The 15,529-nt window shown below is 47.2% G+C and overlaps 1 protein-coding gene across 1 annotated transcript in view; it reads left to right on the top strand.

Annotated features, from left to right (window-relative positions):
• LOC124015263 (voltage-dependent P/Q-type calcium channel subunit alpha-1A-like) overlaps positions 1–15,529 on the top strand; it is a 215,792-nt gene that overhangs the window by 130,654 nt on the left and 69,609 nt on the right. The window contains exons 26-30 of the mRNA XM_046330377.1: positions 6,587–6,686; positions 8,195–8,230; positions 8,275–8,411; positions 8,631–8,771; positions 9,027–9,228. Coding sequence (XP_046186333.1) covers positions 6,587–6,686; positions 8,195–8,230; positions 8,275–8,411; positions 8,631–8,771; positions 9,027–9,228 — 616 coding nt within the window. The remainder of the gene's footprint in view (positions 1–6,586; positions 6,687–8,194; positions 8,231–8,274; positions 8,412–8,630; positions 8,772–9,026; positions 9,229–15,529) is intronic.

The following is a 15,529-nucleotide window of genomic DNA, read 5'->3' as shown; positions in this document are numbered from 1 at the left end:
CAGAGACTGATAGATTAGTCAGATAGACAGAGACTCTGATAGATTAGTCAGAGAGACAGAGACTCTGATAGATTAGTCAGAGAGACAGAGACTCTGATAGATTAGTCAGAGAGACAGAGACTCTGATAGATTAGTCAGAGAGACAGAGACTCTGATAGATTAGTCAGAGAGACAGAGACTCTGATAGATTAGTCAGAGAGACAGAGACTGATAGATTAGTCAGAGAGACAGAGACTCTGATAGATTAGTCAGAGAGACAGAGACTCTGATAGATTAGTCAGAGAGACAGAGACTCTGATAGATTAGTCAGAGAGACAGAGACTCTGATAGATTAGTCAGAGAGACAGAGACTCTGATAGATTAGTCAGAGAGACAGAGACTGATAGATTAGTCAGAGAGACAGAGACTCTGATAGATTAGTCAGAGAGACAGAGACTCTGATAGATTAGTCAGAGAGACAGAGACTCTGATAGATTAGTCAGAGAGACAGAGACTCTGATAGATTAGTCAGAGAGACAGAGACTCTGATAGATTAGTCAGAGAGACAGAGACTGATAGATTAGTCAGAGAGACAGAGACTCTGATAGATTAGTCAGAGAGACAGAGACTCTGATAGATTAGTCAGAGAGACAGAGACTCTGATAGATTAGTCAGAGAGACAGAGACTGATAGATTAGTCAGAGAGACAGAGACTCTGATAGATTAGTCAGAGAGACAGAGACTGATAGATTAGTCAGAGAGACAGAGACTCTGATAGATTAGTCAGAGACAGAGACTGATAGATTAGTCAGAGAGACAGAGACTCTGATAGATTAGTCAGAGAGTCAGAGACTTTGATAGATTAGTCAGAGAGTCAGAGACTTTGATAGATTAGTCAGAGAGACAGAGACTTTGATAGATTAGTCAGAGAGACAGAGACTTTGATAGATTAGTCAGAGAGACAGAGACTCTGATAGATTAGTCAGAGAGACAGAGACTCTGATAGATTAGTCAGAGAGACAGAGACTTTGATAGATTAGTCAGAGAGTCAGAGACTTTGATAGATTAGTCAGAGAGTCAGAGACTTTGATAGATTAGTCAGAGTCAGAGACTTTGATAGATTAGTCAGAGAGTCAGAGACTTTGATAGATTAGTCAGAGAGACAGAGACTAATAGATTCATCAGATGGTCAGAGACTGATAGATTAGTCAGATAGACAGAGACTGATAGATTAGTCAGATAGTCAGAGACTCTGATAGATTAGTCAGAGAGTCAGAGACTTTGATAGATTAGTCAGATAGACAGACAGAGACTCTGATAGATCAGTCAGATAACAGTGAAACTCACAGGGCCAAAGCAGACTGTAACAGATAAAGATAGTGCCCTTATTCAATTGGTCGAAATCAAGCACCATTTCAGATAGAACGAGTACTCCCATTGGAGATCTGTATCACGACTTTGATCTAATTACTCTGGCATCCACTGTCTGGCCTGATGATCGGTGGTATCTGGGCTTGTGACGTCATCCTGCATACCTCTCAAATAAATAGAAGAACCGCTGTGCCTGAACATAATGCCCTTCCCAAGGCAGGACAGTGATAGGCCGAAACTGGTACAAGCTTACACTAGTGGACTAATCAGATGACTGGAAGGGAAATGGTTTGATATTGGTTACTATGGTTACTAACATGGATGTTCCCCTCAGTTGATCCTATGGAATTGTTAAAGCATCATTGATGTTAAACGTCAATGGTGGCACTAGTTTGGTGCTGTGTCCAAGTTATGTGTTTTCTCTGTGTGTGTGTGTGTGTGTGTGTGTGTGTGTGTGTGTGTGTGTGTGTGTGTGTGTGTGTGTGTGTGTGTGTGTGTGTGTGTGTGTGTGTGTGTGTGTGTGTGTGTGTGTGTGTGTGTGTGTGTGTGTGTGTGTGTGTGTGTGTGTGTGTGTGTGTGTGTGTGTGTGTGTGTGTGTGTGTGTGTGTGATAATGGGCTTCAAATATGACAGACAAACAGACAGGTAGCTAGGAGTGTGTATGTTGGGGAGGTTATAGATATGACAGACAAATGGACAGGTAGCTAGGAGTGTGTATGTTGGGGAGGTTATAGATATGACAGACAAATGGACAGGTAGCTAGGAGTGTGTATGTTGGGGAGGTTGAAGATATGACAGACAAATGGACAGGTAGCTAGGAGTGTGTATGTTGGGGAGGTTATAGATATGACAGACAAATGGACAGGTAGCTAGGAGTGTGTATGTTGGGGAGGTTATAGATATGACAGACAAATGGACAGGTAGCTAGGAGTGTGTATGTTGGGGAGGTTATAGATATGACAGACAAATGGACAGGTAGCTAGGAGTGTGTATGTTGGGGAGGTTATAGATATGACAGACAAATGGACAGGTAGCTAGGAGTGTGTATGTTGGGGAGGTTATAGATATGACAGACAAATGGACAGGTAGCTAGGAGTGTGTATGTTGGGGAGGTTGTAGATATGACAGACAAATGGACAGGTAGCTAGGAGTGTGTATGTTGGGGAGGTTGAAGATATGACAGACAAACGGACAGGAAGCAAGGAGTGTGTATGTTGGGGAGGTTGAAGATATGACAGACAAATAGACAGGTAGCTAGGAGTGTGTATGTTGGGGAGGTTGAAGATATGACAGACAAACAGACAGGTAGCTAGGAGTGTGTATGTTGGGGAGGTTGAAGATATGACAGACAAACAGACAGTTAGCTAGGAGTGTGTATGTTGGGGAGGTTGAAGATATGACAGACAAACAGACAGTTAGCTAGGAGTGTGTATGTTGGGGAGGTTGAAGATATGACAGACAAACAGACAGTTAGCTAGGAGTGTGTATGATGGGGAGGTTGAAAATATGTGTGTATGTTTGGGAGGTTGAAAATATGTGTGTATGTGAGAGGGGAAGGATCTAACAAAACGCAGGCCTTGCACTCTTTTTTCCTGTTTCTCTGTCTCTCATATGGATGTTTTTCCTCCTTCAAACCTGTCCTTTTCCCTTTGTCACATTTTCTCTCCTTCTCTGTCTCTTTCTTTTTCTACCTCTCTCTCTCTCTCTCATCTGTCTCGCTGTCTCTGACCCTCTCTCTCACTCTCTCTCTCCTCTCTCTCTCTCTCTCTCTCTTCTCTCTCTCTCTTGCTCCTCTCTCGCTCTCCTCTCCTCTCTCTCTTTCTCCTCTCTCTCTCTCTCTCTCTCTCTCTCTCTCTCTCTCTCTCTCTCTCTCTCTCTCTCTCTCTCTCTCTCTCTCTCTCTCTCTCTCTCTCTCTCTTTATCCTCTGTCTCCCTGTCTCTGACTCTCTCTCTCTCTTTATCCTCTCCTCTCTCTCTCTCTCTCTCTCTCTCTCTCTCTCTCTCTCTCTCTCTCTCTCTCTCTCTCTCTCTCTCTCTCTCTCTTTATCCTCTGTCTCCCTGTCTCTGACTCTCTCTGTCTCCTCTCTCTCTCTCTCTCTCTCTCTCTCTCTCTCTCTCTCTCTCTCTCTCTCTCTCTCTCTCTCTCTCTCTCCTATGTCTCGCTGTCTCTGACCCTCTCTCTCTCTCTCTCTCTCTCTCTCTCTCTCTCTCTCTCTCTCTCTCTCTCTCTCTCTCTCTCTCTCCTATGTCTCTCTCTCTCTGTCTCTCTCCTATGTCTCTCTGTCTCTGACCCTCTCTGATCTCTCTCTCTCTCTCTCTCTCTCTCTCTCTCTCTCCTATGTCTGTCTCTCTCTCTCTCTCTCTCTCTCTCTCTCTCTCTCTCTCTCTCTCTCTCTCTCTCTCTCTCTCTCTCTCTCTCTCTCTCTCTCTCTCTCTCTATCTCTCTCTATCTCTCTCCTATCTCTCTCTCTCTCTCTCTCTCTCTCTCTCTCTCTCTCTCTCTCTCTCTCTCTCTCTCTCTCTCTCTCTCTCTCTTTCTCCTCTGTCTCCCTGTCTCTGACTTTCTTTCTCTCTCTTTCTCTCTCTCTCTCTTTCTCCTCTGTCTCCCTGTCTCTGACTTTCTTTCTCTCTCTTTCTCTCTCTCTCTCTTTCCTCTGTCTCCCTGTCTCTGACTTCTCTCTCTCTCTTTCTCTCTCTCTCTCTCTCTCTCTCTCTCTCTCTCTCTCTCTCTCTCTCTCTCTCTCTCTCTCCTATGTCTCTCTCTCTCTCTGTCTCCTCCTATGTCTCTCTGTCTCTGACCCTCTCTGATCTCTCTCTCTCTCTCTCTCTCTCTCTCTCTCTCTCTCTCTCTCTCTCTCCTATGTCTCGCTGTCTCTGACCCTCTCTCTATCTCTCTCCTATCTCTCTCTCTCTCTCTCTCTCTTTCTCCTCTGTCTCCCTGTCTCTGACTTTCTTTCTCTCTCTTTCTCTCTCTCTCTCTCTCTCTCTCTCTCTCTCTCTCTGACCCTCTCTCTCTCTCTCTCTCTCTCTCTCTCTCTCTCTCTCTCTCTCTCTCTCTCTCTCTCTCTCTCTCTCTCTCTCTCTCTCTCCTATGTCTCTCTCTCTCTCTCTGTCTCTCTCCTATGTCTCTCTGTCTCTGACCCTCTCTGATCTCTCCGTTCCGGACCAACAGGAGCAGTAGCGGGTAAAGTTGTGTTCTCTCTCTTTCTCTTCTGCTGCACTCTGACTGCTTGTCCTTCCGATCACACGGCTTTCCTCTCTTTCTCTTCTGCTGCACTCTGACTGCTTGTCCTTCCGATCACACGGCTTTCCTCTCTTTCTCTTCTGCTGCACTCTGACTGCTTGTCCTTCCGATCACACGGCTTTCCTCTCTTTCTTTTTAAAATCTGTCCATCCTCACTGTCGCCCACGTGTCTTTATCTCTTTCTCTCTCACTGTCGCCCAAGTGTATTTATCTCTCTCTTTCTCTCTCTCTCTGTCGTTCACCCTGCTCTCTCTGTGGAAGAGCTCTGACTAACATACGACTCAAGTGAATTCAACATGAATCAAATGTGAATCGTTCATGTGTGAGTCTGGACCAAGTCTAAAGCAACTCATAAGTGACTCAGAACAGACAATGAGAATGAAGAGAGCAGAGGACGCAGAGTAATAGGTGAACCAAGTGAATCAAGTGAAGAGAAGGGGGAAGTGTGATAGATAGAGCAGCAGTAATAGCAACAGGTACTGGGGGCTGGTCATGCTGGAGCTAGAGAGCAGATGGAGACAATGGAGAGAGGCAGTTAGTCCTAGGAAATACTGCTCATGGAGATCAGGCATACACATACGCATCCATGCAAACAAACACTCACACACACGCTATCGCAGGCAGATTTTTTAAACACACACACATACCTACCACACACACACACACACACACACACACACACACACACACACACACACACACACACACACACACACACACACACACACACACACACACACACACACACACACACACACACACACACACACACACACACACACACACACAGTCAGCCACCAGTAAGTAGCCTTACATCTGGTGTAACAGCTGCAGCTGCAGCAGGAGGTTCTAGAAGACCCCAGGCATCCCCCACCATGACCTCTGACCTTGGAGAGGTCACAGCTGACTTTTTACCCCCTGAGGCTGAGTAGGGAAGACCCAGGGAGAAATCTGGAGTCATTTCTCACTGAGATGCAAGTTAGTTAGTTTGTTAGTTAGTCAGCTAGTCACCTAGTTATCTTATATGCAATTGGGACACGGTTACCTCCACCAGGTCGCAGTTGCAAATGAGAACTTGTTCTCAACTAGCCTACCTGGTTAAATAAAGGTGAAATAAAAAAATAATTTAATTATTTTTTTTTAAACAGGTGCTAGGGCTAGTCTCTCTTCTCTCTATGACCAGATACTCAGAGAGAATCCTGTCCACTCCCACACATGTTAGTATGTCCACAGTCACCCCTCTAAAAAAAAGAAAGAGGTTTGGCTTGGCATTTCAGTCCAGAAATGCCTGCACAATATGTTTGTCTTTGCCAAAGACCAAGACACAATGTCATGCTGTTTGGGCTATGCTATGAAACCAGCTTTGGGAGGGGAATGGTAAAGCTAGTGTCTCTGTGTAGAAAAGTTCCCCATTCCTCGAGCTATCATTGGAGAACAAGGTTTCAATACAGCATGGGAAGCTATAGGTTTCAAAGCAGCATGAGTAGACTGCACTGTTTCAGTCTTTCAGTGCATGTGTCGTGGGTTTAGCCACCTTGCTTAGTGTTGGATGATGCATTGCACAGTGCTGGAGTTGTTGAGAGTAGTTTGAATGGAACAATCCATGTTTATATAGCATGTAACAGCATACAGAAAACTGAAAGTACAGTGTGACTTAACCTTGTAGAAGTAGTCTGTCATAATACAGCATGCTTTGTCAACTAACCCTGTCTGAGTTCCTGTCAGTGAGCGAACTCAGCAGCTACCTTCGAGGAATGCTCTCCTACTACTTCTTCTCTCTTCTATTTGAACCAAGAGGGGCAACGCCAGCTTCCTCCATGTGCCGCCCCACCCTCTCTGACTGTTTGTGTGTGTGTGTGTGTGTGTGTGTGTGTGTGTGTGTGTGTGTGTGTGTGTGTGTGTGTGTGTGTGTGTGTGTGTGTGTGCGTGCGTGTGCGTGCGTGCGTGCGTGCGTGCGTGCGTGCGTGCGTGCGTGCGTGTGTGTGTGAATCAGGGGAAGCAGTAAGGGGAAAGACATCAGCACAATCAAGTCTCTGAGGGTTCTGAGAGTGTTGCGACCTCTGAAGACTATCAAGCGTCTTCCAAAGCTCAAGGTACGTTCAACTCTCACCACGTTTATTACTGTCTGTTAACAACCACATCCACCATTCTGATAAACATTTCTCCCAGGTAGGACCTTACAGTGTCCAGGCTGTTGGACCTCTTATTTGTCTCATCGTCAACCTCTATTTAAATCTGCCCCAGTCGCGTACAGATGGGCTGTGTGCCTTTGTTTGACTGTGTATCTCTGTGTCTCCAGGCTGTGTCTGACTGTGTTGTTGTGTATCTGTCTCCAGGCTATGTGCCTTTGTTTGACTGTGTATCTCTGTGTCTCCAGGCTATGTCTGACTGTGTTGTTGTGTATCTCTGTGTCTCCAGGCTGTGTTTGACTGTGTTGTTGTGTATCTCTGTGTCTCCAGGCTGTGTCTGACTGTGTTGTTGTGTATCTCTGTGTCTCCAGGCTGTGTTTGACTGTGTTGTTGTGTATCTCTGTGTCTCCAGGCTGTGTTTGACTGTGTCGTTGTGTATCTCTGTGTCTCCAGGCTGTGTCTGACTGTGTTGTTGTGTATCTCTGTGTCTCCAGGCTGTGTTTGACTGTGTTGTTGTGTATCTCTGTATCTCCAGGCTGTGTTTGATTGTGTATTTCTGTGTCTCCAGGCTGTGTGCCTTTGTTTGACTGTGTATCTCAGTGTCTCCAGGCTGTGTCTGACTGTGTCGTTGTGTATTTCTGTGTCTCCAGGCTGTGTTTGACTGTGTTGTTGTGTATCTCTGTGTCTCCAGGCTGTGTTTGACTGTGTTGTTGTGCATCTCTGTGTCTCCAGGCTGTGTTTGACTGTGTTGTTGTGTATCTCTGTGTCTCCAGGCTGTGTTTGACTGTGTTGCTGTGCATCTCCGTGTCTCCAGGCTGTGTTTGACTGTGTTGTTGTGCATCTCTGTGTCTCTAGGCTGTGTTTGACTGTGTTGTTGTGTATCTCTGTGTCTCCAGGCTGTGTTTGACTGTGTTGTTGTGTATCTCTGTGTCTCCAGGCTGTGTTTGACTGTGTTGTTGTGCATCTCTGTGTCTCCAGGCTGTGTTTGACTGTGTTGTTGTGTATCTCTGTGTCTCCAGACTGTGTTTGACTGTGTTGTTGTGTATCTCTGTGTCTCCAGGCTGTGTTTGACTGTGTTGTTGTGCATCTCTGTGTCTCCAGGCTGTGTTTGACTGTGTTGTTGTGTATCTCTGTGTCTCCAGGCTGTGTTTGACTGTGTTGTTGTGTATCTCTGTGTCTCCAGGCTGTGTTTGACTGTGTTGTTGTACATCTCTGTGTCTCCAGGCTGTGTTTGACTGTGTTGTTGTGCATCTCTGTGTCTCTAGGCTGTGTTTGACTGTGTTGTTGTGTATCTCTGTGTCTCCAGGCTGTGTTTGACTGTGTTGTTGTGTATCTCTGTGTCTCCAGGCTGTGTTTGACTGTGTTGTTGTGCATCTCTGTGTCTCCAGGCTGTGTTTGACTGTGTTGTTGTGCATCTCTGTGTCTCCAGGCTGTGTTTGACTGTGTTGACTTGTGTATCTCTGTGTCTCCAGGCTGTGTTTGACTGTGTGGTCAACTCCCTGAAGAACGTCTCCAGGCCTGACTGTGTTGTTGTGCATCTCTGTGTCTCCAGGCTGTGTTTGACATCCTCATCGTCTACATGCTCTTCATGTTTATTTTTGCTGTGGTGGACTGTGTTGTTGTGCAGCTGTTCAAAGGGAGATTCTTCTACTGCACTCCAGAGTCCAAAGAGTTTGAACGCGATTGCAGGTCAGGACACATGATGGACACTGGACACACAGAGTTTGAACACACAGGTCACACATGACACACACACACACACACACACACACACACACACACACACACACACACACACACACACACACACACACACACACACACACACACACACACACACACACACACACACACACACACACACACACACACACAGTGTAAGTGTGAACAATCTGTTGTGTGTTCCAGGGGCGAATATCTAGTCTATGAGCGGAATAATGAAGTGAAGGCGCAGAAGCGGGAGTGGAAGAAGTACGATTTCCACTACGACAACGTGCTTTGGGCCCTGCTCACCCTCTTCACCGTTTCTACCGGAGAGGGGTGGCCGCAGTAAGTACAGTACAGACACACACACACACGTGCACGCACACACACACACACAGACTGATAGACACACAGACACATGTTCATGCACACACACAAACAAAACTATCTCTCTCTCGCTCTCTCAAACAACACACACACACACACACACACACATACACACAAACACACACCCAAACACATAAACACAACCCCCAGCCAAACACACCCGCCCCACCCCCCCATCCTAACCATCCCTCTCTCCTCTCTACCTTCCACCAGGGTGCTGAAACATTCAGTGGATGCGACCTATGAGAATCAGGGCCCGAGCCCGGGGTACCGGATGGAGATGTCCATCTTTTACGTGGTGTACTTCGTGGTCTTCCCCTTCTTCTTCGTCAATATCTTCGTAGCTCTCATCATCATCACTTTCCAGGAGCAAGGAGACAAGATGATGGAGGATTACAGTTTAGAGAAAAACGAGGTGAGAAGAGAGGGACAGGAGTGGAAGGGAGAAGGCAGAGAGGTTGGAGAAGAATTGCATGAAAAAGTGATGGCAAAGATACTGTTTTAAAAAATATATATATATTTAACTAGGTAAGTCAGTTAAGAACACAAATTCTTATTTACAATGACAGCCAACCCCGGCAAAAACCCTAACCCGGGTGACGCTGGGCCAATTGTGCACCGCCCTATGGAATTCCCAATCACAGCCGGTTATGATACAGCCTGGAATTGAACCAGGGTCTGTAGTGACTACTTTGTCACTGGGATGCAGTGTCTTAGACCACTGTGCCACTCGCTAAAATTGTAGCTATTATTTGTAACAACCCCAGGCTTTTAAGAGTGTGATAAAAACATCCAAGGGAGATTGGGACCGCTCAGTTGGGACCGTGACTAGCATGCTCTCCTTAAGAACAGATGGCCGGCGTTCAACCCCCCCAGTGGTGTAACCTAGTCCCGCAGGTCTCAAATAGTTGAGTCAAATGTTTAAGCTCTAGGCTGAGAACAAAAGCCTGATGAAGGCATTTTTCTGAAACACATTGGTTGTAACAATAACATTTTCACACACTGGTTGAATCAATGTTGTTTCCACGTCATTTCAATGAAATGATGTTGAACCACCGTGGAATAGATGTTGAATCGATGTCTACGCCCATTGGGAAACTTCGGTAACACTTGACACCAAGCTACATAACACATTATGACACGGTCATAACCTTTTGTAATATGGTCATATATTTAGACCTGTTGTGACATATATTGTGAGATATATACACCTATATAAGAGTGTCGTAACCCACAAAACCTACCACACAAGGCAAAACATCCGATTACACCACAGCCTACGTGTCAACAGTATGTTTACAGTATGTTGTAGAATTGTTTTTAAATTGACCATGTTAAATTATAATTATAATTGCGCACACGCTGATGTCAGACATGGACCTACCCCAATGCTCTGTTGATGAATGCAGGAGCAGATTTCAGGATCAGGACAAGACACCCTCTTTCTGACTGAGGGCATGTACATGATAGGCCGATCTGGCTTATATGATTATGATGGTTATAATGCTAATTGACAGTGTCATAAAGTGTATTTTCTTAGTCCTAGTAAAGTGACACAGGATGTTCATGAGTTATTTATCTGTCCTGTGTGCGTATTGGTAGAGTCTGGTGCAGGAGAGCAGAGAGTTGTGAACAGGCACACACTTTATTGAGGCAGGAGAAACCAACAGACGGACGCCACTGCGTCAAAACCTCCAGCCAATTGGCAAAAGTGCCAAACATTCAAACAGTCACAATAATTCTGTTCAAACAAATAAACATACCTCGTGACAAAACACAGAATATACGAACACCAGTCTGGTGAGTCAAACATGACACGTAACACAAACAATATCACACAAAGCCATGAGGGGGAACAGAGGAATAAATACATTCAGTTTGGTTGGGAAGTGCAAAAGTGCAAACCAGGTGTGCAAAACAAGACAAAACAAAATGAAACATGGAGCGGCGATGGCTAGAAAGCCGGTGACGTCGACCGCCGAACGCCGCCCGAACAAGGAGAGGAGCCCACTTCGGCGGAAGTCGTGACATTACTGCAATAGCTGCAATAGCATCGAATAGTCCCCGCGATATGCAACTGTTCAGGGAAGTCAGGAACCAGTATACGCAGACATTCAGGAAAGCAAAGGCTAGCTTTTTCAAACAGAAATTTGCATCCTGTAGCTCTAACTCTAAAAAGTTTTGGGACACTGTAAAGTCCATGGAGAACAAGAGCATCTCCTCCCAGCTGCCCACTGCACTGAGGCTAGGTAATACTGTCACCACCGATAAATCCACACTAATCGAGACCTTGATTTCCTCCTGGCTACCCCAACCCCGGCCAAAAGCTTTGCACCCCCCGCAGCTACTTGCCCAAGCCACCCCAACTTCTCCTTCACACAAATCCAGATAGGAGATGTTCTGAAAGAGCTGCAAAACCTGGACCCGTACAAATCAGCTGGGCTAGACCATCTGTTGCAACCCCTATTACTTCTTTCTAAAATTGTTGCAACCCCTATTACTAGTCTGTTCAACCTCTCTTTTGTATTGTCCGAGATCCCTAAAGATTGGAAAGCTGCCGCGGTCATCCCCCTCTTCAAAGGGAATGACACTCTAGACCCAAACTGTTATAGACCTATATCCATCCTACCATGCCTTTCTAAAGTCTTCGAAAGCCAAGTTAATAAACAGATCACTGACCATTTCGAATCCCAACGTACCTTCTCCGCTGTGCAATCCGTTTCTGCGCTGGTCACGGGTGCACCTCAGCCACACTCAAGGTACTAAACGATATCATAACCGCCATCAATAAAAGATTGTACTGTGCAGCCGTCTTCATCGACCTGGCTAAGGGTTTCGACTCTGTCAATCACCATATTCTTATCGGCAGACTCAACAGCCTTGGTTTCTCAAATGACTGCCTCACCTGGTTCACCAACTACTTATCAGACAGACAAATCAGAGGGGCTGTTGTATGGACCTCTGTCAGTCTCTATGGTAGTACCGCAGGGTTCAATACTCGGGCAGACACTTTTCTCTGTATACATCAACGATGTCGCTCTGATTCCCTGATCCACCTCTACGCAGACGACACCATTCTGTATATATTTGGCACTTCTTTGGACACTGTGTTAACAAACATCCAAACGAGCTTCAATGCCATTACAACACTCCTTCCATGGCCTCCAACTACTCTTTAACGCTAGTAAAAATAAATGCATGCTTTTCAACCGTTCGCTGTCTGCATCCGCCTGGCCGACTAGCATCACTACTCTGGACGGTTCTGACTTAGAATGTCTGGACAACTACAGGTACCTAGGTGTCTGGCTAGACTGTTAAATTCTCCTTCCAGACTCATATTAAACATCTCAAATCCAAAATTAAATCTCGAATCGGCTTTCTATTTCACAACAAACCCTCCTTCACTCACGCCGCCAAACATACCCGAGTAAAACTGACTATCCTACTGATCCTTGACTTCGGCGATGTCATTTACAAAATAGCCTCCAACACCCTACTCAGCAAACTGGATGCAGTCTATCACAGTGCCATCCGTTTTGTCACCAAAGCCCCATATACCACCCACCACTGCGACCTGTTTGCTCTCGTTGGCTGGCCCTGGCCACATATTTGTCGCAAGACTCACTGGCTCCAGGTCATCTATAAGTCTTTGCTAGGCAAAGCTCCACCTTATCTCAGCTCACTGGTCACGATAAGAACACACAACCGTAGCACGCACAGCAGCAGGTATATCTCACTGGTCATCCCCAAAGCCAACACCTCATTTGGCCGCCTTTCTTTCCAGTTTTCTGCTGCCAATGACTGGAACGAATTGCAAAAATCGCTGAAGCTGGAGACTTATATTTCCCTCCCCATATTGTTTTTATTTACTTTTCTGCTCTTTTGCGCACCAGTATTTCTACTTGCACATCATCATCTGCTCATCTATCGCTCCAATGTTAATTTGTTAAATTGTAAACTCTTGCTACTATGGCCTATTTATTGCTTGACCTCCTCACGCCATTTGCACACACTGTATATAGACTTTTGGACTGTGTTATTGACTGTACGCTTGTTTATTCCATGTTTAACTCTGTGTTGTTGTTTGAGTCGGACTGCTTTGCTTTATCTTGGCCAGGTCGCAGTTGTAAATGAGAACTTGTTCTCAACTAGCCTACCTGGTTACATAAAGGTGAAATCAAATTTAAAAAATAAAATAAACATTTAAAATATGATGGCAAAAAAACTTGACTGTAAAGAATTCATTACAAATGTAAAGGTTCTCTTGTGGTGAAGGAGAGTCGGACCAAAATGCAGCGTGATGATGATTCATGATATTTTAATGAAGGAAAAAACTATACATGAAGAAACTACAAAAATTATGAAATGTGAAAACCGAAACATCCCTATCTGGTGCAAACACAAAGACAGGAACAATCACCCACGAAATACTCAAAGAATATGGCTGCCTAAATATGGTTCCCAATCAGAGACAACGATAATCACCTGACTCTGATTGAGAACCGCCTCAGGCAGCCATAGACTATGCTAGACACCCCACAATAACCCCATGACAAAAACGCACCACAATAGCCCATGTCACACCCTGGCCTGACCAAATAAATGAAGACAAACATACATACTTCGACCAGAGCGTGACAGAACCCCCCCCCCCCCCCCCACCTAAGGTGCGGACTCCCGGACGCACATCAAAACAATAGGGAAGGTCCGGGTGGGCGTCTGTCCATGGTGGCGGCTCCGGCTCGGGACGTGGACCCCACTCCATCAATGTCTTAGTTCCTTCCCCTCGCGTCCTAGGATAGTCCAACCTCGCCGCCGACCATGGCCTAGTAGTCCTCACCCAGAACCCCACTGGACTGAGTGGCAGCTCGGGACTGAGGGGCAGCTCGGGACTGAGGGGCAGCTTGGGACTGAGGGGCAGCTCGGGTCTGAGGGGAAGCTCGGCACTGAGGGGAAGCTCGGCACTGAGAGGAAGCCCGGCACTGAGAGGAACCCAGCACTGAGAGGAAGCTCAGCACTGAGAGGAAGCTCAGGCAGGTAGTTGGCTCCGGCAGATCCTGGCTGGCTGGCAGATCTGGAAGAGTCTGGTTGACTGGCGAATCTGGAAGTGTCTGGTTGACTGGCGGATCTGGAAGTGTCTGGTTGACTGGCGGATCTGGAAGAGTCTGGTTGACTGGCGGATCTGGAAGAGTCTGGCTGACTGGCAGATCTGGAAGAGTCTGGCTGACTGGCAGATCTGGAAGAGTCTGGCTGACTGGCAGATCTGGAAGATCATGGCTGACTGGCAGATCTGGAAGATCATGGCTGACTGGCGGATCCTGGCTGACTGGCAGATCTAGCTGCTCTGGCTGCTCCATGCAGACTGGCAGCTCTGGCTGCTCCATGCAGACTGGCAGCTCTGGCTGCTCCATGCAGGCTGGCAGCTCTGGCTGCTCTATGCAGATTGGCAGCTCCATGCAGAGTGGCAGCTCTGGCTGCTCTATGCAGACTGGCAGCTCTATGCAAACTGGCAGCTCTGGCTGTTCCATGCAAACTGGCAGCTCTGGCTGCTCCATGCAGACTGACAGCTCATGCTGTTCCATGCAGACTGACAGCTCAGGCTGCTTCATGCAGGCTGGCAGCTCTGGCTGCGCTGAGAGACTCCGGCAGCACAGGGGAGGAGGAAGGCTCTGGCTGCGCTAAACAGGCAGGAGACTCCAGCAGCGCTGTAGAGGAGGAAGGCTCTGGCAGCGCTGAACAGGTGGGAGACTCTGGCAGCACAGGAGAGGAGGAAGGCTCTGGCTGCGCTAAACTGGCAGGAGACTCTAGCAGCGCTGTAGAGGAGGAAGGCTCTGGCTGCGCTGAACAGGTGGGAGGCTCCGGCAGCGCTGTAGAGGAGGAAGGCTCTGGCTGCGCTAAACAGGCGAGGCGCACTGAAGGCCTGGTGCGTGGTGCTGGCACTGGTGGTACTGGTGTGTGAAGGTGGCACAGGATGGACCGGACCGTGAAGGCGTACTGGAGAGCCTGAGAGCATGACTGGCACAGTACGTGCAAGTCCAGGTAGGTACACAGGAGGCCTAGTGCGTGAGGCTGGCACAATTTTCACCAGCCGACTAACACGCACCTCAGGACGAGTATGGAGCGCTGACCCAGGTGCCATTAAATCCCCGACACGCTCCGTCGGGCGAATATCGTATTTAAAGCACCAAACTAGCAACTCCCTCATAACTCTCTACTCCACTTTCCCCATTAACTCCTTCACAGTCTCTGCTTCACTCACCTCCAACACCGGCTCTGGTTCTGGTCTCCTCCTTGGCTCCTCATGATAAACAGGGGGAGTTGGCTCAGGTCTGAACCCTGACTCTGTCACACTCTCCCTGAGCCTCCTCCCAATACATTTTTGGGGCTGACTCTCGGTCTTCCGTCCGCGCCGCCATGCTTGCTTCGCCAACTCCATTCTCCAATAACCTGCTTCGCACTGCTCCAGCAAATCCCAGGCGGGCTCCAGCACTCTCTCTGGGTCGACCGCCCACCTGTCTATCTCCTCCCAAGTTGTGTAGTCCAGATATTGTTGCTCCTGTTGCCGCTGTTGCTTCTCCTCATACCAGTGCCTCTCAGCTCTCGCCTCCTCCAGTTCTTCTTTGGGGCGGCGATATTCTCCAGGCTGCACCTTGGGGCGGCTACACTCCCCTGGTTTAGCCCAGGGTCCTCTCCCGTCGAGGATTTCCTCCCATGTC

The sequence above is a fragment of the Oncorhynchus gorbuscha genome, linkage group LG26, assembly GCF_021184085.1.
Source record: "Oncorhynchus gorbuscha isolate QuinsamMale2020 ecotype Even-year linkage group LG26, OgorEven_v1.0, whole genome shotgun sequence".
Taxonomy (NCBI): Eukaryota; Metazoa; Chordata; class Actinopteri; order Salmoniformes; family Salmonidae; genus Oncorhynchus; species Oncorhynchus gorbuscha.
This window is presented reverse-complemented; position numbering and strand designations above follow the sequence as displayed.